General features: G+C 43.1%; 3 protein-coding genes across 3 annotated transcripts; 1 reads left to right on the forward strand and 2 right to left on the reverse strand.

Moving 5' to 3' along the window:
- Nucleotides 1-84: 84 nt before the first annotated feature.
- Nucleotides 85-1,293, forward strand: PtA15_6A399 (uncharacterized protein; the record flags this gene model as incomplete). The annotated part of the gene is made up of 4 exons (XM_053170099.1): nucleotides 85-377; nucleotides 481-646; nucleotides 783-1,147; nucleotides 1,263-1,293. The coding sequence occupies 4 exons, from the start codon at nucleotides 85-87 to the stop codon at nucleotides 1,291-1,293; spliced, it is 855 nt and encodes a 284-aa protein (XP_053021325.1).
- A 13,021-nt stretch (nucleotides 1,294-14,314) lies between these two features.
- PtA15_6A400 (uncharacterized protein) lies at nucleotides 14,315-15,334 on the reverse strand (the record flags this gene model as incomplete). Its single annotated transcript, XM_053170102.1, has 1 exon — nucleotides 14,315-15,334. One exon carries the CDS (start codon nucleotides 15,332-15,334, stop codon nucleotides 14,315-14,317), a length of 1,020 nt encoding a protein of 339 aa, XP_053021326.1.
- A 4,619-nt stretch (nucleotides 15,335-19,953) lies between these two features.
- Nucleotides 19,954-22,205, reverse strand: PtA15_6A401 (uncharacterized protein; the record flags this gene model as incomplete). The annotated part of the gene is made up of 4 exons (XM_053170103.1): nucleotides 19,954-19,965; nucleotides 21,604-21,806; nucleotides 21,873-22,007; nucleotides 22,109-22,205. The coding sequence occupies 4 exons, from the start codon at nucleotides 22,203-22,205 to the stop codon at nucleotides 19,954-19,956; spliced, it is 447 nt and encodes a 148-aa protein (XP_053021327.1).
- Between the last annotated feature and the right edge of the window lie 320 nt (nucleotides 22,206-22,525).

Here is a 22,525-nt window from a genome sequence, read left to right on the forward strand (position 1 = left end):
AGGAAAGTCTTCGAGAAGATATTTTCATGGTTCCATCAGCAGCCAATCAAATCCCCGCCCAACGCAGTCCAACGCAATCCACAGATGTCTCGAAAGCTCTTCCACTCGCTCCCGTTCCAGCAAGCCGGCCCCTTCTCGGTTGGCCTCGATCGGCTGAGCCCATTGACCGGCGTGGACCTTGCAAACATCAGGCTGGCCCTGTCGTCGTCTTCGTCGTCCAATCAGAAGCGGATGACAACGCCGCGAATCGAGCCTCCGGCGCAGACGACAAGACACGCCGCCGTCCTGCTCGGGTTGTGTAATACCGGCGACCGCGGCCCTGGGTTGATCTTGACGGTACGGTCCCAGAAGATGCGCACTCATCCGGGAGAAATCAGGTCAGCAACAAACACAATCTGTATTCCAACCGGACATTATACCGTATATCACATCTTGACCGCTGTTCCTTGACTCGATCTGCACTCTCTTACACCGCTATAGTTTCCCCGGGGGACACCAAGATCCCCAAATCGATCAGTCCCTGCTGGGCACCGCCCTCAGAGAGGCCCACGAAGAAGTCGGCTTGGTTCCCCAGCAGATGGAGCTCTTGGGCTCGCTGGAGCCTTTGGTCAGCAACTCTGGCTCAACCCTCGTCTGGCCATTTGTGGTATGCAGCTTGCTTTAACTACATCTCTCTCTTTAGCCTGCAGAGTCATGAATCTTCTATCCATCGCTCACGGCAGCCCTGATCCGTTCCACACATACTTGTTATCGCTCGACTTCATACTGGCTTGATGCTGAAGGTTTTTATCCACTCGCTTGAACATCAATCAGCCTTCTCAACGCCTGCCCCAATGATCCCCCGACTCATGTCACCACTAGCCACGAAGCCACTCCGGTCGCCCGCGCTGGAAGACTTCCGAGGGAAGCACCAAGTCGCCGAGGTCGAACTGGTGTTTCAGATCAGCCTTGCGGCCTTGTTGGAGCCCGATAGACAGTCCCCCTCGAGCTTTCGGAACGACCCACAGAGGCCTTACTTGGAGTGGAATGTCGAGCCGGAGATCTTCTCCGCGAGGAATAATGCCGCGTACACGCGTCCTCCTGAAGGCCCAACCAACACCAGTCCCACAAACCACAAGCTTTGGGGTCTCACGGGCTGGCTCATTCAGTTGAGTAACCTCTTTTCTTACTCACGATGCACATTTCCTAATTATTGTTTGAGGTCGAAAATCGCGGAGGGAGGACTCATGCTTCTTCTTCAACTTCTTTGATCCACCCTCCAGCTCATTCCTTCGAAAGATTCGGCTCTTATGATTGCTAAATCTCTCTTGTGAAAGCTGCAACAGTAGGTCGGCTGAGGACTAGCCAATAACCGTCTTCTCCTGGCTGTAACTTGAGGCCGGCTGGTGCCGCCCTTCAGCGGAGTGATTAAATCCGCCCGTTTCACACATGCACCTGCATCTAGATTTGTCCACCGGTAAGAACGCCCTACGTCAGGGAAGACAGTGTCATTCTCTATAACGTGATCTAAAAGGTTGTGCATAGACATTCATCTTAGAATATTTTAGACATGGTTTGAGTGTAAATAACCGTCCCAGCTTTAATGTATGTGAGTATAGTGTCAGTTTATCATAAAAGCCGTTTCCGTGTCTGCTGTCCCTACAACTGCGCTCACTAATACCGACCGCTTGGATAAATCAATGAAGCGGATTCAGCGAGGAGGGGTGATCTGAAAAGCACAATAAATAACTTAAACTTTGTTATACTCCATGCTTTATATAGAACCACACTCAATCCGTCTTTGGCATGCAGCCAGATGATAATTATGCTCGGTGGACTGCACTCAAAATCCTATGCCAGAGAAAACACAAAAAACAGAAAAAACCCGCTTTCTCAATAGGACGGTTCACGTAGGGCCAAAATCAGCAAGACCAAAATAAAGTTTATCCCACGGTCCCAGCCAATTTGGCTGGGAAGGCTTGCTGATTTATAACATCAGCAGGGTTAAAAAATCCCTATGAACTGTCCTAATGACTTCATTTTGCCACAAGTTTAACAATCTATCTGTCTGACTTGCCCCTGTAAACGGAACTCTTGGTACGGCGGTCTTGCCATTCGTCGGGCTCGCCATGCTGTCCTCTGATTCATCATGGAGTCAACGCGAAGGGATGCACATGATGCTCACCTCTTCCCATCGCTCAACCGGCCATCCGTCTGGGTCCGGGTAATTTGTGTTTCTTCCCTCAATGCGCAATTGTCGAGTAATCTGTAACCTGATTCTTATCCTATGCTTTTGAGCCCCTCTGTTATCAATTATGACCGACTCTTCGGCCTCGAGTAACCGCTCAGTCACAAGGGGGTGAAGAATGCCAGGAGGGCGCCACATTTATAGATTGCTTAAAAGACTGGTAGCAAGGGCCATACAATCCTGAGGACTGGTCAACTGTGTGTGATCACAAAGGCCTTAAGTGGGTAATTTTTTGGAAAAAATCTATTGTGACCCCCCCCCCCCTCTTCTTCATCTTGAAGCCCTCGGCCCAGCCATCTTTTTTTTTTTTTGCATTTAAACATATTATCTTGATTTGCATTTCCAACTTGATCATCAAGGCCACTTTGTTGAGTTTTTGCCCTCAGTTCTCTTCCTTTTTATGCCTTCTGCCTCATTACCCTTCCATGTCATCTCACCTGATTCCATCTGATCCATCCTCTTTCACTCCTTATTCTATCTCACATCTTATGGTCTGTTTGTAGTAGTGGTCATGTTTTCTATCCGTACTTGCTGTCAGCCTGTAGGTAACTAACCGTGTCTGAGAGGGTTGTTACTAGCAAGATGATAGTGTAATATGCCAAGGATGGGCCAATGGGTTTGTGGTAAGACCTGTAAAAGGTTTCACTTTATCAGTAATCTTGACTGAGAGGCTTGCTCAATGAAGGCGCATCCAGATCAACACAGGGTGTTAATAGGCATCCAAGGAATAACTCAACTTGGGTTTGTGGTTTTACCTACAGAAAGGTAAGGGTAATCAAGAGTTGATGTTATTCCTGAATTGAAAGATGGGTGAGAATGAAAGCACTGTTTAACTATAGTATGGGTTAAACTTTTCTGTAATAATATTCTGAGGGATAAACAGTCCTGGGGGGCGTGTTTATATAGAGGGGGAAAGAGCAGGAGGGGATATGAAGCGCTTGGAGGCGCTTCAGGACCAGGGGGGAACTGGAAGCGCTCAAAGGAAGCAGATCCTCATGAGGATCAACATTGGAAATGATCAGGGCAGTGTAATGATCAGTACTGATCCTAGATCAGTAGCTGTGTGCACTAGCTGATCATAACCAATCAGTTATTCCATTAAGTGCTCTTTGAATTGGATTGCATCATGTATTTTTTTATGTATTTATATCCTAACCAATATTTTGTGTAAATAGGGACTGAGGCATAACAGGGGATAAATGAGTGATACCTGTCTTGGGGGTATTTCACGTGTACAGTAATATTACAATGTATTTCTTATAACAACAGTACATTATGGTGGCTGTATTTAACTCTGGTTATCTATAGAGAATGTCAAAACGGACCCGGGTATAAGTGTTTTTTTTCCAAAAACAGGCACCCGGCACCACATCCAGCACCACCTGGCAGGTACCAGCGGTCTTTTAGGCAGGTACCAGCGGTACCCGCCAGCTTTTTTTCATCAAAAAGGTCCCCAAGAGGTGTCCTTGATGACCGGAATGGACGTGTCATCAAGAGGTCCTCCCCTCGATGAACGCAACAGGTCGGTCATTGAGGCAACAGTGGGTCAGCTACGCTAACATAGCTGTTAGCGTAGCGTAGCAAAGCACAAATGCGCTATTTTTTAGCGTAGCGTTAGCGCAACTGCGCGCATCTGCGCTAACGCTACACGCAAAGAATGCAAAGCTATTTTAGCTTTTAGCGTAGCGTTAGCGCAGATGCGCGCAATTGCGCTAACGCTAAGCACGTATGCTGCGCTAAAGCGTTTTTTGCAGCAAAAAAGTGCCTTTTTTCCGCTAAAAGCGCCTTAGCGCAACGTAGCGTAGCGTAGCGGCTGTCAACGCTAAACAAAAATTGGTATGCTGTTAGCGCCGCTGAAAATTAGCGAAGCGTAGCGGCGCTAACAGCGCGCTAACGCTATTCAAAAAAGGTTGGCGCTTTTTGCCGCTATGCTAAACATTCACTACCAAGATGGATGAATTTGCGACGTAGTATATTGATAAATATAGCGTATATTGATCAATTTATATTGATCAATTTTTTTTTTTTATTATTCCTGTTGATACCTTTGTCTGTGTTCCATGTCTCCTTAATACTCTTCACAATCTCTCTCCTTCCCCCTGTGTTAGCTTCAAGCCACTGGAATTTTTTTTTTTGCCTTATAACATTCATGGATTTCTACATACACCATTCAATTCTTCCTGAAAATGCAAGTTTGAGGATTAATCCAGGGTAGCTGAGGGGTCTCAATTTTTTTTTTCTTTTTTTTACATCAACAATTAATGTTATCAGAAGTCTCCAAATCTACTTTTTTTTCAAAAAAGGAAAAACATTGACCCCTGACCTCTCTCATGATACCATCCTGCACTCATTCTTAACTTGGTTGGTTGAACTTGCTGAAGATATTGCATATCATACTGGGAGTACTACATGCATAGAAGGCCTTTTTAAATTAGTTTACCATGGTTTAGCATATTTTTGTCAGGTTCTTTTTTTTATCTACTTTTGTTATCAACCACAGATTGATGAGGAATATTTCCTCAGAAAATTTCATTGAAACATTTTCTGCATATGAAACCCAGAAATGTTAGATTTGGGGTCACATCCCTTGTGCAGCAGCTATAATCTGATCAGTTGCCAAATAGCACTACTTTGGTCGTTTCTTGGTGTTTCTGCCACTATATCTCATCCAAGCCTGGTAATTCTTCCAAAATATTGGTACCAAAATGTTTACAAGCACACAAAGTTTCATAATGTACCTTTGCTGACCACAAAACCCCCAAATGTAGCACATACAGTCTGATCAGTTTCCAAATATCACTACTTTGGTAGCTTCTTGGTTTTTCTGCCACTATATCTCATCCCAGCGTGGGTATTCTTCTGTCATATTGTAACAAAAATATTGACAAGCCTCAAAAGATTCATTATGTACCTTTACTGACCACCAAACCCCCAAATTTAGCAGCTACAGTCTTATCAGTTTCCAAATATCACTACTTCGGTAGTTTCTGGGTGTTTCTGTTCCTATATCTCATCCCAGCGTGGGTATTCTTCTGACATATTGTTACCAAAATGTTTAAAAGCGTCCGAAATTTGATCACCTACCTTTGTTCACCACAAAACCCCCAAATGTGGCAGCTACAGTCTGATCAGTTTCCAAATATCACTACTTTGGTAGTTTCTGGGTGTTTCTGCCAGTATATCTCATCCCAGCGTGGGAATTCTTCTGCAATATGGTTACCAAAATGTTCACAAGCGGCCAAAATTTCATTACCTACCTTTGTTCACCACAAACCCCCCAAATGTAGCAGCTACAGTCTGATCAGTTTCCAAATATGACTACTTTGGCAGTTTCTCAGTGTTTCTGCCCCTATATCTCATCCCAGCGTGGGTATCCTTCTGCCATATGGTTACCAAAATGTTTACATATGTCCAAAATTTCATTACCTACATTTGTTCACCACAAAACCCCCAAATGTAGCAGCTACAGTCTGATCAGTTTCCAAATATCACTACTTTGGTGGTTTCTGGGTGTTTCTGCCAGTATATCTCATCCCAGCGTGGGAATTCTTCTGCCATATGGTTACCAAAATGGTTAAAAGCGTCTAAAATTTCATTACCTACCTTTGTTCACAACAAAACCCCCAAATGTAGCAGCTACAGTCTGATCAGTTTCCAAATATCACTACTTTGGCAGTTTCTGGGTGTTTCTGCCACTATATCTCATCCCAGCGTTGGAATTCTTCTGCCATATGGTTACCAAAATTTTTGCAACCAGCCAAAATTTCATTATGTACCTTTGTTCACCACAAAACCCCCAAATGTAGCAGCTACAGTCTGATCAGTTTCCAAATATCACTACTATGGCAGTTTCTCGGTGTTTCTGCCACTATATCTCATCCCAGCGTGGGTATCCTTCTGCCATATGGTTACCAAAATGTTTGCAAGCAGCCAAAATTTCATTATGTTCCTTTGTTCACCACAAAACCCCCAAATGTAGCAGCTACAGTCTGATCAGTTTCCAAATATCACTACTTTGGCAGTTTCTCGGTGTTTCTGCCACTATATCTCATCCCAGTGTGGGTATCCTTCTGCCATATGGTTACCAAAATGTTTAAAAGCGTCCAAAATTTCATCACCTTCCTTTGTTCAGTGCAAAACCCACGAATGTAGCAGCTACAGTCTGATCAGTTTCCAAATATCACTACTTTGGCAGTTTCTCGGTGTTTCTGCCACTATATCTCATCCCAGTGTGGGTATCCTTCTGCCATATGGTAATCAAAATGTTTACAAGCGTTCAAAATTTGATTAACTACCTTTGTTCACCACAAAACCGCCAAATGTAGCAACTACAGTCTGATCAGTTTCCAAATATCACTACTTTGGCAGTTTCTCGGTGTTTCTGCCACTATATCTCATCCCAGGGTGGGTATCCTTCTGCCATATGTTTACCAAATTGTTTACATGCGTCTGAAATTTGATTACCTACATTTGTTCACCACAAAACCCCCAAATGTAGCAGCTACAGTCTGATCAGTTTCCAAATGTCATTACTTTGGCAGTTTCTCGGTGTTTCTGCCACTATATCTCATCTCAGCATGGGTGTCCTTCTGCCATATGGTTACCAAAATGTTTACAAGCCCCCAAAATTTCATTATGTACCTTTGCTGACCACAAAACCCCCAAATGTAGCAGATACAGTCTGATCAGTTTCCAAATATCACTACTTTGGTAGTTTCTGGGTGTTTCTGCCACTATATCTCATCCCAGCGTGGGAATTCGTCTGCCATATGGTTACCAAAATGTTTGTACCAGCCAAAATTTCATTATGTACCTTTGTCCACCACAAATCCCCCAAAAATGGTAGCAGCTACAGTCTGATCAGTTTCCAAATATCACTACTTTGGCAGTTTCTCGGTGTTTCTGCCACTATATCTCATCCCAGCGTGGGTATCCTTCTGCCATATGGTTACCAAAATGTTTACAAGCGTCCAAAATTTCATTACCTACCTTTGTTCACCACAAAACCCCCAAATTTAGCAGCTACAGTCTGATCAGTTTCCAAATATCACCACTTTGGCAGTTTCTGGGTGTTTCTGCCACTATATCTCATCCCAGCATGGGTATCCTTCTGCCATATGGTTACCAAAATGTTTAAAGCGTCCAAAATTTGATTGCCTACCTTTGTTCACCACAAAACCCCCAAATGTAGCAGCTACAGTCTGATCAGTTTCCAAATATCACTACTTTGGTAGTTTCTGAGTGTTTCTGCCAGTATATCTCATCCCAGCGTGGGAATTCTTCTGCAATATGGTTACCAAAATGTTCACAAGCGGCCTGAATTTCATTACCTACCTTTTTTCACCACAAAACCCCCAAATGTAGCAGCTACAGTCTGATCAGTTTCCAAATATCACTACTTTGGCAGTTTCACAGTGTTTCTGCCACTATATCTCATCCCAGCGTGGGTATCCTTCTGCAATATGGTTACCAAAGTTTGACAAGTGTCCAAAATTCCATTAGCTACCTTTGTTCACCACACAAATGTAGCAGCTACAGTCTGATCAGTTTCCAAATACCACTAATTTGGCAGTTTCTGGGTGTTTCTGCCACAAAATCTCATCCCAGCTTGGGAATTCTTCTGCAATATGGTTACCAAAAGTTCACAAGCGGCCAAAATTTCATTACCTACCTTTTTTCACCACAAAATCCCCCCAAGTAGCAGCTACAGTCTTATCAATTTCCAAATATCACTACTTTGGCAGTTTCTCGGTGTTTCTGCCACTATATCTCATCCCAGCGTGGGTATCCTTCTGCCATATGGTTACCAAAATGTTTAGAAGCAGCCAAAATTTCATTATGTACCTTTGTTCACCACAAAACCCCCAAATGTAGCAGCTACAGTCTGATCAGTTTCCAAATGTCACCACTTTGGCAGTTTCTCGGTGTTTCTGCCACTATATCTCATCCCAGCGTGGGTATCCTTCTGCCATATGGTTACCAAAATGTTTAGAAGCAGCCAAAATTTCATTATGTACCTTTGTTCACCACAAAACCCCCAAATGTAGCAGCTACAGTCTGATCAGTTTCCAAATATCACCACTTTGGCAGTTTCTCGGTGTTTCTGCCACTATATCTCATCCCAGCGTGGGTATCCTTCTGCCATATGGTTACCAAAATGTTGACAAGCACCCAAAGTTTCATTATGTACCTTTATGACCACGAAACCCCCAAATGTAGCAGCTGCAGTCTGATCAGTTTCCAAATATCACTACTTTGGCAGTTTCTCGGTGTTTCTGCCACTATATCTCCTCCCAGGGTGGGTATCCTTCTGCCATATGGTTACCAAAATGTTTACATGCGTCGAATATTTGATTACCTACCTTTGTTCACCACAAAACCCCCAAATTTAGCAGCTACAGTCTGATCAGTTTCCAAATATCACCACTTTGGCAGTTTCTGGGTGTTTCTGCCACTATATCTCATCCCAGCATGGGTATCCTTCTGCCATATGGTTACCAAAATGTTTAAAGCGTCCAAAATTTGTTTGCCTACCTTTTTTCACCACAAAACCCCCAAATGTAGCAGCTACAGTCTGATCAGTTTCCAAATATCACTACTTTGGTAGTTTCTGAGTGTTTCTGCCAGTATATCTCATCCCAGCGTGGGAATTCTTCTGCAATATGGTTACCAAAAGTTCACAAGCGGCCAAAATTTCATTACCTACCTTCTTTCACCACAAAACCCCCAAATGTAGCAGCTACAGTCTGATCAGTTTCCAAATATCACTACTTTGGCAGTTTCACAGTGTTTCTGCCACTATATCTCATCCCAGCGTGGGTATCCTTCTGCAATATGGTTACCAAATGTTGACAAGTGTCCAAAATTCCATTAGCTACCTTTGTTCACCACACAAATGTAGCAGCTACAGTCTGATCAGTTTCCAAATATCACTACTTTGGCAGTTTCTGTGTGTTTCTGCCACTATATCTCATCCCAGCGTGGGTATCCTTCTGCCATATGGTTACCAAAATGTTTAGAAGCAGCCAAAATTTCATTATGTACCTTTGTTCACCACAAAACCCCCAAATGTAGCAGCTACAGTCTGATCAGTTTCCAAATATCACCACTTTGGCAGTTTCTCGGTGTTTCTGCCACTATATCTCATCCCAGCGTGGGTATCCTTCTGCCATATGGTTACCAAAATGTTGACAAGCACCCAAAGTTTCATTATGTACCTTTATGACCACGAAACCCCCAAATGTAGCAGCTGCAGTCTGATCAGTTTCCAAATATCACTACTTTGGCAGTTTCTCGGTGTTTCTGCCACTATATCTCCTCCCAGGGTGGGTATCCTTCTGCCATATGGTTACCAAAATGTTTACATGCGTCGAATATTTGATTACCTACCTTTGTTCACCACAAAACCCCCAAATGTAGCAGCTACAGTCTGATCAGTTTCCAAATATCACTACTTTGGCAGTTTCTTGGTGTTTCTGCCACTATATCTCATCCCAGCGTGGGTATCCTTCTGCCATATGGTTACCAAAATGTTTAGAAGCAGCTGAACCTTTGCTCACCACAAAAACCCCAAATGTAGCAGCTATAGTCTGATCAGTTTCCAAATATCACTACTTTGGTAGTTTCTGGGTGTTTCTGCCACTGTATCTCATCCCAGCGTGGAACTTCTTCTGCCATATGGTTAACAAAATATTCACAAGCCCTCAAAGTTTCATTATGTTCCTTTACTGACCACAAAACCCCCACATGTAGCAGGTACAGTCTGATCAGTTTCCTAATATCACTGCTTTGGTAGTTTCTGGGTGTTTCTGTCACTATATCTCATCCCAGCGTGGGAATTCTGCCAGAGTGTTACCAAAATGTTTACAAGCGGCCAAAGTTCCATCATGTGCCTCTAGTGACCACAAAACCCCCAAATTTAGCAGCTACAGTCTGATCAGTTTCCAAATATCACTACTTTGGTAGTTGCTGGGTGTTTCTGTCACTGTATCTCATCCCAGCATGGGGATTCTTCTGCCACATGTTTACCAAAATGTTTACAAGCGTCCAAAATTTCATCATGTACTTTTGTTCACCACAAAACCCCCAAATGTAGCAGCTACAGTCTGATCAGTTTCCAAATATCACTACTTTGGTAGTTTCTGGGTGTTTCTGCCACTATATCTCATCCCAGCGTGGGAATTGTTCTGCCAGAGTGTTAGTAAAGGTACTTAATACGCTGAGATGAGATATAGTGGCAGAAACACCCAGAAACTACCAAAGCAGTGATATTTGGAAACTGATCAGACTGTAGCTGCTACATTTGGGGGTTTTGTGGTCAGCAAAGGTACATAATGAAACTTTGGGGGCTTGTAAACATTTTGGTAATCATATATATGGCAGAAGGATATCCACGCTGGGATGTGATATAGTGGCAGAAACACCCAGAAACTGCCAAAGTAGTGATATTTGGAAACTGATCAGACTGTAGCTGCTACATATGGGGGTTTTGTGGTGGACAAATGTAGGTCATGAAATTTTGGACGCTTGTAAACATTTCGGTAACCATATGGCAGAAGGATGCCCACGCTGGGATGAGATATAGTGGCAGAAACACCCAGAAACTGCCAAAGTAGTGATATTTGGAAACTGATCAGACTGTAGCTGCTTAATTTGGGGGTTTTGTGGTCAGTAAAGGTACATAATGAAACTCTTGAGGCATTTAAATATTTTTATTCAAATATGACAGAAGAATTCCCACCCTGGGATGAGATATAGTGGCAGAAAAACCAAGAAGCTACCAAAGTAGTGATATTTGGAAACTGATCAGACTGTAGGTGCTACATTTGGGGGTTTTGTGGTCAGCAAAGATACATTATAAACCTTTGTGTGCTTGTAAACATTTTGGTACCAATATTTTGGAAGAATTACCAGGCTGGGATGAGATGTAGTCGCAGAAACACCAAGAAACAACCAAAGTAGTGCTATTTGGCAACTGATCAGATTATAGCTGCTGCATAAGGGATGTGACCCCAAATATAATATTTCTGGGTTTTGTATGCAGAAAAATTTCCCAATGAAATTTTCTGAGGAAATATTCCTCATCAAGCTGTGGTTGATAACAAAAGTAGATAAAAAAAAGAACCTCACAAAAATATGCTAAACCATGGTAGAGTAATTTCAAAAAGGCCTTCTATGCATGGAGTACTCCCAGTATGATATGCAATATCTTCAGGAAGTTCAACCAACCAAGTTAAGAATGAGTGCACGATGGTATCATGAGAGAGGTCAGGGGTCAATGTTTTTCCTTTTTTGAAAAAAAGTAGATTTGGAGACTTCTGATAACATCAATTGTTGATGTAAAAAAAAGAAAAAAAAATTGAGACCCCTCAGCTACCCTGGATTAATCCTAAAACTTGCATTTTCAGGAAGAATTGAATGGTGTATGTAGAAATTCATGAATTTTATCCCAAAAAAAAAAAAAAAGATTCCTGCGGCTTGAAGCTAACACAGGGGGAAGGAGAGAGATTATAGAAGAGTATTAAGGAGACATGGAACACAGACAAAGGTATCAACAGGAATAAAACAAAAAATTGATCAATATACGCTATATTGATCAATATACGACATCGCAAATTCATCCATCTTGGTAGTGATTAGGGCTAAAATAGCATAGTTCAGCGTAGCGGCCCACTCTTGATTGAGGGGAGGACCTCTCAATGACCAGAAAAGCGATGATCAACCTGTTCCGGTCATCAAACAGGTCGGTCATGGTCATTGAGGGTGCTCCCCCAACGACCAGCACGCACTTGTAATTGGGGGAGTGACAACTCTCCTCGATGATTGCACCAGGGACCGCCCTCAATGACCGGTCTATTGTCAGTCATTGAGGGCAGCTCAAAGCGGGCCAAGGGCCGGAGTCCTGGGGTTACCCGATTAACCCGGCGGGGGAAAGCGGTACTTGGGGGCGGTACCCGGGTACCGCACCGCTTTTTCCAAAAAAACGGGCACCCGGCACCGCCTGGCGGGTGCGGGCGGTACCTGCCCGCGGGTGCCGGGTACCGCCAAACGGGTACCTGTTGACATTCTCTAGTTATCTATAAAGTAATGTATAACAAGAGTACATTCTTAAGCTTGTATCTAATGATATACATATGTAATAAAGGTGTAAAAGGAATGTACTATGTATAATGTGAACAATTGCAGGTACTTGGTACGTGTAAGGTACTGTGAGATTTACTCTGTGGCTGACACTTGCCTTGTTGACCTTGTCCCTGCCAAGATTAGATTGTCAAACTTTCCCTATGCTTCTTATCCTCTGATGTGCGCACGCTCTGCTTGTGACAGACCTGAATCATTTGTGATATCTCTGTTTGAGACTTCTAGTTCTTTCTATTCATTATCTCATATTCAGTTTCATTCTCACCCACAAGTTGATGCATTGTACTTAGCCTATATACACTTAGCCTAACACACAGCAATCAACTCATTGGTTCTTCCTTCTTTTATCCGCGCCTCCAATCTGAGCCAATCCGGTGAGCAATCAACACTCACTGCCCTCTCTCGAGCCCACAGGTTCATCTTTGTGCTTCCTTGTGCTGCGGTCTTCAGTCAAAATCTCAACACACTTGACCAACAGGCCGTCAAATTCACCTATGGAACTATACTTTCCATTCCAATGAGAATCTTCTTCCTGGGGTTGATAACCTCAATACTTTTGGATTGAAAGAGGAGATCAATGCACAACTCAATCTTCTTGCCCCTGATCAGGGTCTTTTTTCTTTGCAAAGCAGATGGTGATTTCTGAATCCTGATCCTAATCATACATTTATAAAAATGGATTCAAGTTGGAAGAGTTCAAATAATCTTTCATCACACATAAAGATTCTCCATAATCAGATGAAAAAAAAGTACTAGCAGCAACACCAAAACAATTGCAGATGCACCAGACACCACAGAGGAGTGCAATGAGGAGGACGGGGGGACACAGGCAAAGTGATGTCTGTAGTTATAGGTTGGCCACAGATCACTGGTAGATTCCTGGTCATTGATTTTACCAAACTAGCCTGCCAAATTCAGACCCTGATGAGCCTGGAATCATCAGGTACCTCTACCAGGAACCCTTGCTTGGAGAGCTAGTGGAAGCCATGTATAAAATGGTACACTGTTGAACTTCTTCTTGTAAAAGATCTCATTGTCAAATTAATGAATCTCAATTAGAGAAGCTTTGGACCTGCAATTTCATCCTCCAATGCAGTGTGCTGCTGCTAATAGTAGAAAAAAAAATGAACAAACAAATTACCAGCAAGCATCATTGGGGGAAAATCCCACTGGGTAGATACCTAGCCATTTCTCCATCTTGGTGGAACATTTTCACAAATCTTCACTAAGCAATCAAAGACTGAGGTTGTGCATCAACTCCTTGAATGCACAGTTGATTATTCTTGGTGGATAAGACCTCAATTGGAATAGTATTTCCAATGGCTGAAGGGATTTCTTTCCTCTTCATGATTTTTTTCTGGCTAATACATATCACATTCAGGAATCATTTTCCACATGAAACACCTGGGATTTCCTATATTTGAGATGGTGGGATGAAGAACTTTGCCACTAGGTGCAATATTGATTTGGATGATGGAAGGGCATCCAAAGTTCAAATTTATAAATTGGCCTGAAGATGGGACTACCATATTTGCTCAACACCAAATATAGCTTAGCTTACAGATCCGGGCAAACAGAAAGCTACCCACCTCAAACCAATAAAAATCATCAGACAGTAAGAGAGAAATTGTGAATTAAAATTAATTTAGAAGAGTTGCAGAAAAAGTTAAGAAAATGCTAGGTATTCAAGTGGAAAGACAAAGGGGATTAATTGTGTGGTGTGGACAAATAATAAAACGGATGGTAGGATAAAGTCTGACAGATTGGAATTAATGATGAGAGTTAGAATAGAAAAAATCAGTGCAAATGATGCAATACTGAGTAAAATAACTCAGACGGAAATCAACCATTACGGAAACAGATAGCTAGGACAAGGTAGCAGTTACTAATAGATAGGTTTGCAAGAATGAGAGACTTGTTGCATGGCGATAGGTTGTGAAAGGATTATTAGATGCGATTCCAGGAAGTAGACGCAGTTGAGGCATTGGAATGAGCGGAATTGGTGTTGTTTGAATTGGAAGAGGAAGAGCTCTGGCTCGAGCCAACTGAGGACGAGCGGATGGGATTGGGGAACATCGATGCGTGGGGAATTCTTCTCAGTAGCGTGCTCCGTATCCTTGTTTTGTCCGACTTTTGGTTTTCTTCTGCCTCTTCCGCTGCTTCAGGATCACTCTCCTCCAAGTGGATCACATTGTTATTGAGGAATCCTTGGAGAACCTGGTGGTCTTCCTCGTGTGCTTTGATGCGATATTTGGTGACAGCTTTTCGAATGTTTGGGGAACGAGACGTGGTCGATGAGCTGGATTGCTTCATTATCTTCGACGGCTTCTTGACATCTACCAGTACCGCACGATGAACTTTCTTTTGAATAATTTTGATTGAGTTTCCCGGATTTATATGAGACATCGAAGATAAGACCCTGGCTGGTAACGATAGAAATGGGGCTAGTGGTGCCCGAGAATGACATAGAGCGTAAACCGGTTTCGCTTTCTTTTTCCATAGCCGACGCGGAATTGGTTCAGTTTGGACGCGGGCAGCGGGCCTGTTATCGGGGCGTATCACAGGCTGGGACGCCAAAATTGGTGATGGGAAGAAGCCTTGCAAGGAGCGACTTCGGTGAGGTTTGGCAAGATTGGAAGCTTGTGTACGGCTAACGCGTCGAAGATTAGCGAATTCGCTCCCTTCAGAACAAATACGGTTCGAAGTCTGACTTCTGCCTGGTTGAGTTACACTCAATATCAGCTCTCGCCTAGCTGCTTCTGCAGTAAGAGTAGCTCCGCCAAAACCTTGAGCAGGTTTGGCGCTAGAGCTTGGTTGGCCAGCGGATCGAGCACGGTTGTAGCTTTGACGCCTCGCAAGCTGATCTGACGGCGAGATCTTGGGATCAGAACGGTGAGTAAGGGTTGCAAATTTGACACAGGGGCCTGGTGCAGATGGTGATGAGGTTGTTTGTGATTTTGAAAGCATCTTGTCCAAAAGGGATGGTCCGTGGGGTTTTGTGATCAGTTGAAATGGAGAGCTGCAACGAGTCTGGCGAAACAAAAGTCAAGCAACAGGAATTAGCAGGTGCTTGTTTACATAGAATCACAACGAAGGCATCGACGAGATGAGACCGCCTTCAGATGCTTGTCAAGTTATGAGATGGAAGATATTTACGAGAAGTAGTAGACACTTGGCGGAAGCGGAAGCACAGGTGAATGGATGGGTGTCCGGGTTTGCAGTAAGGAATTGGTAGGGTAAGTGATGGTAGGGATGGGAATTGATGACAAAGTTTGATGTGGGATGAGGGAAGAAGGATAGAGAAGATGAGCTCTTTTTATCTGTTTCCTAAGATTACACCGGCAGTGGTACCTGGCTCGGGGCCGGTCCATTTGCCCCAGCCGCAAGCCCACTCTCAAAACAGGCACAGATTTCACTCTTCGCATTTCGCCGGCACCAACCAATACCATCCTCTTTCCGGGCGATATCGGAATCATGAGGCCAGAAAGACGCGTTGACGCGACTGGCCCTTGATTTTTTTTGGGCGGGGGGCTGGAAATTTCATTTCCAACCGACCCACTCAATATATCTCGGCAGGGCATCTTTCAGCCCGCAAGGCACAGTAAGCAAGCCCACTCGACCGCGTCATGCTAGCTTGTCACAAGTCCGGACCTTTCATTCGAGACAAACTCATGTACTCTGAGTGAGAGCCCCGCGGGGTCTCTTCGTGCGAGCCGCGTCGTGCCGTGCCCCCGGCAGGCGAGGGACCCGGACTGGTGCTTACTGCTGCTTACAGTTTGTGTCTACATGTGAGAGGCTTTGATAAGCTACATGTTGAGGGACACCAGGGACTGAAACTTAGAGGGCTACCAATACTCACAAAGGGGGGCTTGACAGTGAAGATATAGATCAGATTCAGAGAGGAAAGATGAGAAGCTGGTAGGCAGTAGTGATGGGCTGCTTGGTAGAAGCATATCTACATACAAGCATACAAAGACTACTAAACAGGCTTCACCATCATGGCCACGGGTGAAATTTGGTGTCCGGTGGACATCACACTAGAGGCATCCAATTGGGTCTGTTGCAATGCCTTCCACCACCCCAAAAAGCAAGGCAATATGCCCACATTGCCATGATTAAAACATTGTTATTGCACATGGATAATCCATTCTTGACACAAGTTGAACCTAGGTGTTACAGAAGCTTAACCCAGTGGTTACAGAAGTTTAACCCATATGTTACAGAGCTTTAACCAGGGATGGTTTTGGCCTGGTACTTCCTGGTGCCGGCGGGTGCCTGGTTTTTTTGATAAAACATTTAGGTCCCTGGGTATGGCCTGTCCACACCCAACCTGAGCCCCCTATTTGTCATGGTGGTCAGGGGACTTGTTTTGGTATAAACTAAATCTGAGCTGACTGTCATCCAGTCCATATCATGGGCTTGGCCCCTGTGGATGGGGATACACCAAGCAAGGGCTTTGGCACAGAGGTGAGCCGCTCTGTTGTTCCCGGAAGAGGGTTGCTTGAACCACACAGAAAACTCATGAGCATGTGTGGCTGAGCAGATACCTGGGTCAGCTGCCTTGATAACTTCTCCTGGGACAGCCTACACAGGGCAGCAAAGACAGGAGAACTGGAAAGCAGGCACACATTTTGAGAGAAAGTGCAGCCAGCACACCACCCTTGGTACCTGCCAAGGCGGAACCTGGTGCCCATTTTCTGGTACCCTTACCCATGGCGGGGACCCGGGTTCCAACCTGCAGGTTGTCAATTTTATCCTAAGACTGACTTGGACGATTGTCCAAAGTCCTTAAAGTTAATTTGACAATTGTCCAAAGTAAAGTCACTTGGACAATCATCAAAATTCCTCAAAGTGACTTGGAAAATTGTCCAAAGTACTTGAAGTGACTTGGAAAATCATCCAAAGTACTGGAAGTGACTTGGATGATTGTCCAAAGTCACCTAGCCTCAATTTGGCCTCTGCCTGATGGAGTACATCCTCCATTGTGATTTGAATGGAGGTAAAAGCTCCATTTACTGGAGGCCTTACCCCCATCAGGTGGAGGTACAAACATTGTTCAATCAAGGTTGTACCCCCATAGTGCGGAGGCACAACCACCATAAGGTGGAGGTACAATATCTGTTCAATGAATGTGGTACCCCCATTTGTTGGATTCAACACCACCATTCAATGCAGGTTTTACCTTTACATGATAGGGGTACAACCTCAATTGACTGGAGTATGCAACTCCACCAGATGGGGGCACTCCCTTTGCATCAAGTGGTTGTACCTCAATCCAATGGAGCTACAGCCTCACCCAATGGATGTTACACCTTCCTCAAATAGTTGTATTATCTCAATTTAATGGAGGATTTACCCCCACCAGTTGTAGGCTCTCCGGGTCCCTCCATCCAATGGGTGCTGAAACTCCATCAGATGATCCTGATGAAGCCACAAACTTTGTTAGATGGATGCTCTACCTCCTCCAAATTGAGGTAAAACTGTCTTCCAATGAATTTTGTACCTCCATCCAATAAAGATACACCAGGAAAAAACAATGATCACTTGTCTGCAAGTGACATCAAAAAGTACAAAGGCCCCTTTGCAATTTGCTATGTCACTTGTTGGCAAGTGATCATTCTTTTTTCCTGGTGATAGAGCCTCCAACCAGAGGATATACATCTTCTACTGTATGAAGTTTCTATCTGCATTCTAGTGAGGTAAAATAATTGCATTGGGTGTAGGTTGTAACTTCATTCAAAATGCAATTTGCATTCAATCTAATTCATTGGGTTAAGGTAGAGCCCCCAGAAAATGCAGTACATACAGAATCCAAAAAAGGATCAGCAAGTAAAACTATGAGCAGTATAAACACAAGAAAATTATACAAAGAATATTTTTGGGCAGTGATTGAAGAATGTATGAAGATTGTTTGTTGGATGCAAGGTCATTTCTGTTGAGGTTAAATTGAACAACCAATTTTAGAGAAATGTTAAAGAATTCACATGTTGTACTCCGTTCTTTTCAGGGACATTTGAATGAACAATGAACATAGTTTGTTTGTAACGTATAAGTTACAAATATATAAAGCACTGTTTCAGTAAAATTTGTTCTGAATACAACTAGTTTTAAATAATTGTTAGAGCATGGCAATGTGCCCACATTGCCTTGCTTTTTGGGGTGGTGTACCTGGTGGACGGCGCTGAGATGTGTCCGTCCCAGGGTTAAATTTGGACCCAGGGTTAATCAAGCTTGTACAGCCTCTCCGTCGAGCGCACAAAGTGCGGGAGAGGCTTGTATCCAATGCGGACTCGCTTGAGCTTAAAAAAGCCTCTCTGAGGAGGCGCAAAGCGTCTCCAAAGGAGAGGCTTACCTCTAAAGTCACACCATTGGCCCTACAGACTCAAGAATTTCTGGCAAAAAAACACATATTTTCTTTTCAAAATGTTTTTAAAAGTGTAGTTTTTAGTTCAAAAAAAATCTGAGTAGACAGACTTGTAGCCTGCAATCTCAGCTTTCATTTCACAGTTTTTTACCTAGCTGACACACATAATTACTAGCCCACTCCACCTACTGTGAAGTGGTTCTGGAGTGGTGATCCAGTGGTTTTTGGGCTCAAAATTTGAAATTCCCTGAGCCCGCGCGGGCTCAAAGGGGGGATTGGGTACAGAAATCCACCATGTAACAACATTTACAGGATGTTTCTTACAAGGGGGGATGAATACGGGGGAGTTTGAAGTGGGGGAAAATAAGCTAAGAAGCTGGTGATTGTAATGGTGCCAAAGGCAAGGAGAGAATTGGAAGTCTAGAGGGTGATATTGGGGAAAATGGGGGAGCATAGGATCCTCCCTGCCATTTTTCTCAATCCTGTAGGGCCAGACATGCAACTTTAGAGGCAAGTACCTCCTTTGGAGGTTGCTACGCTCCCCCGAGGAGGGTACACTTGTGTTAAATTTGGGACTTGCTTGCGTGTCACGGTTGGATTCTTTTGGTGGTTTTTCTCTCTAAAAGCCACCAAAAGTACAGTTTTTGCTTTTTGAAGACCTAAATCAGGCATGGTATGCTCAAGATGTGGATCTTCATCCATTTCAAAAAAACATTTCCAAATTTCCACTAATTGTAGAGACCAATTTTTTTACAAGAAATTTGTTGTCCAACTAGAATTCAGAGTTTTTTTTAAAAAAAACTTGACCGTTTCTTATGTAATCCTTGAAGGTTGAGCTTACTGTCCCAAAACAGTACATGTAAAATTTTTGAACATATTACATCAGTGAGAGACACTGATTTACAAATCAAAGAGTTGACTGGTGAGGTCAATATTTTGAGATTTTGGTGATTTTAGAAAATTCCCTCTTGATCCATGTTTCAATTTCTTCCCTTAGAAATTGGATGATAACCTCCGCAAGGTCCTGAAATACACCCTACAGAAGTTTAGATTTATGTGAAGTGTGATGCAAGGGAGTTGGAGCCCACAAAAAGTCTGTTACACCAAAACCACTCAACTGTGACACAGTTACATCGCCACATTAGATACCAGTCCCTCCTTTGGAGGGTCGCTTGCGCAAGTGACTGCCCTGCAGACGGCAGGGCTTGTGTTAAGTTTGGGGTTAAATTTGGATCTGCAATCCCAAAATGCCATTTAGCTCTGAGAAACCACATGCATTGATCTAAACAGAAATTCAATGATTGATGATAAAGTAGAAGGATTTGCTTGATAGGAATGGACTCATAAGAAACAAGTGGCATGATTTTTTTGGTTGAGTTGAGTGAGGATTTAAACACATGAGGAAATTGTTTTTTTTGTTTTATGATAAAAAGAGAGAAAGAGTAGAGTAGGGGGAAGGATTGAGGAGAATGTGTTCAACCAGATCAAGAAAGTTGATCAAAGTTTTTTATTCAAGCAAAACCTAAAAAGGATTCACATATTTTCTGTCTGTATCATGTTTGTGAATGTTTTGTGAAAATCAAACTCTCCATAACTTCTGAACATTTTAAATCTGATAAATGAAATAATCATACTGGAATAGCTAGATACAAGTATTTACGTTTACAGCCAGTAATTGCAGACATTGCGCTGATGAACCACCCACTGAGTTGATTTTCTTGATCAATGTACTTTCTGGCTATTTGGAAAAGCTTCTTGATTTCATTTGTTTCACTTTCAAAGGAAAAGCTGCTAGTTTTCTTTTCTAATCCTTTTGTAAGTAGGTCCATGATGTGGAGTTGTCTTTTGACCAATCGATATTCCTTTTGATCATTCTTGAATGCTAAATACATTATTGGCTGGTAGTATCTGTCCAGAAAATCTAAAATTGAATACACATATAGAAGCTCTAGCCTCCTTTTCCGACTACTTCCAACTACAAAGTTCTGGAAGTAATTGAGGAGCTCGTTGAGAACAATCAAGATGTCAAAATATCCATCAATGGATTCTTCTTGGCTTATTTTTGAGGAGAGATCTTCTAGATCTTCAAGCTTGAAAACCAAAAATCTATTGCAGATTTCCTGAGCCTTTTCATCTTTCAGGCCCCGGCGGCATGATTTAGTACCCTTCCAAGTGTAAGATCTAATACATTTTTGCAGGACCCGGTACATCAAAATCTTTGTCTCTGGATTTGAAAGGGCTGGATTGAATCAAATTGATGGTTAGAAATAATCATTAAACAAAACCATTCTACTATCTTCAGGAATGATGAGAGGCATGAATTTGTCACCCAATGTGGAAACATACCTTTGATAGACCTGTGGAAGTGTTTTAAACGTCTGTTTGTTGTCAAAAATCCTAGCTGAGGTATTACCATTTTTTCCCAGTAAGTATTTGAAAGCACAACCGAAACAATTTGTATGTGGAATTCAAGCAGTTGGGTTAAATTCTCTTGCTTGAAAGTTTCTATTTGTCTGAACAAATCTGAATCAATCAACTTCCATTTGTTCATGAAATCACCCAAGCAAAACACGGTTTTTACAGCCTTCAACTTCTTATTCCAGCTATAATAGTAGCTGGGCTCACTGGCTGATGTTATTTCGTTGAGCTCTTTTTGTATGTGGGTCCACAGGTTCAAGATGAAAAGACCGTCTACAGTATTGGTCCCATCTTGAATCCTGCGTGCAGTTGGAATCTTGCTTTCAGTTGGAATCTTGCTTCCAGTTGGAATCTTGCTTTCAGTTGGAATCTTGCTTTCAGTTTGGACCTTGCTTCCACTACCAGTCCGACCCCCAGTGAAAATTCTTTTAATCTTTTTTTCACTCCAAGTGACCATCCTTTGAATCTTGCGTTGACGAGATCTTGGAGGTGACAGCTTCTGGTCCAGGCTTGCCGGGATGGCAAAATTGTTACTATTTGAGATTTTCATTTCGAGGTGTTGACAGATCAGTGATAGATATTTACTCATGTCCTCCAAGTCGACTTTGATGAAATCGATTCCGTTGCCTATTTTGAGGTACTCGTCGCTCTCCAAAACTGTAAATGATATCACAAAGCTGAGAAAATTAAACCCAAGACAAAAAAAAAAACCTGGTGAGCTACCTCCTAGTGCCGCTAAATCTTGGTGGGCTCCCTCTTGCTCATTTTGATACACCTGCTCATCTGTGCCAAGTTCTATTGGTGAATCAATCATGTTGGTGTAGCTAGAATCTTTGTGATCAATGATTTCGGCCATCACTTCGATGACAAGCAATCAAAAGCAGTGATATGAAAAAAGTAAGCCAAGTTGCAAAAGTATCCAATCAATTAGAGTGAGATATTTGATTCGTAGTGCGTACCACGAGAGCCCTCTGCTGCTTGAACATGCCCGTTCAGGTGTACAGTGAGGGCAACGCACAGAGTGATGTAAGATAATGGGGTCTTGGCTGGAACCATCTTTGCGGTTGAGCTCGAAGGAAATGGTTACGATGGAAGTATTTAATGTCTCGCCTCCAAGCCAACCAGAGAGCAATGCCAAGGTGGCCAAAGAAAGGCCCGGGTCTATCATCGCAGCTTTGTGACCTGCCTGAGCGATTAACCCAACAAATGAATCCGGAGTACACTTCCAACGTCTTAGAGTTAGAGAGCAAGTTTTTATGTAGTCACTGTAGACAGCTCCAGCGGAATCTCAGGAGGCCACATTAGCTTTAGCAAGTCTAGCATTATGTAATATGCTCCATGACCAATATTACTGCTTGGAGGGCTCTTCGAGCATT

This window comes from Puccinia triticina, chromosome 6A (assembly GCF_026914185.1).
Source record: "Puccinia triticina chromosome 6A, complete sequence".
Classification (NCBI taxonomy): domain Eukaryota; kingdom Fungi; phylum Basidiomycota; class Pucciniomycetes; order Pucciniales; family Pucciniaceae; genus Puccinia; species Puccinia triticina.